General features: G+C 42.8%; 1 protein-coding gene across 1 annotated transcript; it reads left to right on the top strand.

The window, feature by feature from the left end:
• Positions 1-228: 228 nt before the first annotated feature.
• LOC111621131 lies at positions 229-1,623 on the top strand. The gene has a single exon (XM_023363202.1). The coding sequence runs from the start codon at positions 229-231 to the stop codon at positions 1,621-1,623; it is 1,395 nt and encodes a 464-aa protein (XP_023218970.1).
• The last annotated feature ends 242 nt before the right edge of the window (positions 1,624-1,865 follow it).

The raw sequence follows: 1,865 nt of genomic DNA, 5'->3' as shown, positions 1-1,865 counted from the left end.
TTATAGGTTGTGCCTCTTCATTTTTTATAGTTGTGGGTCAACTGGAGTAAAAGTGTTAACCTCCCAATCAACTACGACAAGTGCACGTATATTATATTCTCGAAAAAAACGCCACTCCAGAAAAGTCCTAGGATTCTTATAGATGGGCATCGGATTCCGAGAGTAACCAACTTCACTTATCTTGGGGTTGTTCTTGAGCAGCAACTCCAATGGACTAAACACGTAGACATGGTGAGTGCCAAAGCTGTTCAGGTGTCTAATGCCCTGAACAGTAGCGCAAAAAACACCTGGGGTATACGTTATAATGCGGCACGTTATATCTACCTGGGGGCCATAGAACCTATTCTTTTGTATGCTGCACCTATCTGGGCAGCGGCCACCCAAACTGTGTACATTCAACGCAAACTCCTAAAGGCACAGAGGATTGCTGCTCTACGTATTTGTAGAGCATACAGAACGGCTCCTACTTCAGCCCTGCTTGTCATTGCGGGCCTTCTTCCAGTGTATATCAAAGCCAGGATGGCTATTTTGAACTGGAATATCTGTAACAAAATGAATGGCAAAGTTTTCAACAGCAGCAATAGTCATAATAACATCCTCTCTGTTTTTCCGTACCACATAAAGAGAGACATCGCCAACTTTGGCATTGAGCACAAGCTTGCAGATTCCGACTATTATGGAAATTATCCTACTCTTCGTGACAACTACTCAAATGAAAATGTTGACAGCGACTACTCCATCTATACTGATGGATCAAAGAATCTAGCAGATGTTGGGGCAGCTTTCATCCTTTACCACCATAACACCGGTGTCACCCACAGATCTGCTTTCAAGCTGGGTCCTCACTGCAGTGTGCCGCAGACAGAAATCCTGGCCATTGCCAAGGCAATGGATCATATCTATTCTGAATGGTTCCCGCGCAATAAAACTATCACCATTTACACTGACAGTACGACGGCCCTCCATTCCATCTTCAGTCCCCATAATAAGGGTGACAATATCCTGCAAATCCATCATTACCTTAGCACCAATAGCCACAATCATGTGATTTCTTTTAGGTGGGTCCGGGGACACACTGGTGTACCTGGAAATGAGGCAGCTGATCAGCTGGCCAAACAGGCCGCTGCTTCCAGCCTTACTCCTTGCTACAACAAAATTCCTGCTTCGAAAATCAGGCAATGGACTTGGGAATTCGCTCTTGGTCAATGGCAGGAAGAATGGGATAACGGATCTACAGGCAGATTAACGCACACCTTTATCCCAAGCATTAATGAAACACTTAAATGGAAACACTTCAAGCCAACATTCTCCATGACCCAGTTAATTACTGGACATGGTAATTTCAATAGCTATTTAAAAAGGTTTCATCTTAAAAACACAGACATCTGTCCCTGCAACGGTACTTCAATCCAAAACAGCCAGCATTATCTGTGGGACTGTGAACTTTTTAAACAGGAGAGAGACAGACTCATGGGGCATGTGCTCCATGCTGGAAACAACTGGCCATGCCCTAACAACAGACTCATGGAAGACCCGAATGTTTATCGACATCTCATCAAGTTTCTGGAAACAACAGCAGCACTCAACCCAGCACGCGATCAGCAGTCTGCTAGTAATGATTGACCAACTGGCTATCTTTTCTCACGACAATTGTTTCAGGCATCCAACCAGCTCCTCTTGTTTTGCACGCTTCTTGTAAGCGATTTCTCACTGTACATATCATGTGATTTATTATGTATATTTATGTTGTAGCTCTTATGTATATATATATATTATTATTATTTTTTTTTACTTTCGCTGTCTGGCGCACATCAATGTATTTCGGTCAATTGTTTTTCTGTATTATGTTTTGTTATGCTTTCAAT

This window comes from Centruroides sculpturatus, unplaced genomic scaffold (genome assembly GCF_000671375.1).
Source record: "Centruroides sculpturatus isolate CEXI.00-Female unplaced genomic scaffold, Cexi_2.0 scaffold171, whole genome shotgun sequence".
Taxonomy (NCBI): Eukaryota; Metazoa; Arthropoda; class Arachnida; order Scorpiones; family Buthidae; genus Centruroides; species Centruroides sculpturatus.
Note: the sequence above shows the minus strand (reverse complement) of the source record. Positions and strands in the feature narration are given on the sequence as shown.

Bases quoted from the DNA above. Each gene is read 5' to 3' on its own strand.
- LOC111621131 (XM_023363202.1), top strand. From the start codon at position 229: ATGGTGAGTGCCAAAGCTGTTCAGGTGTCTAATGCCCTGAACAGTAGC.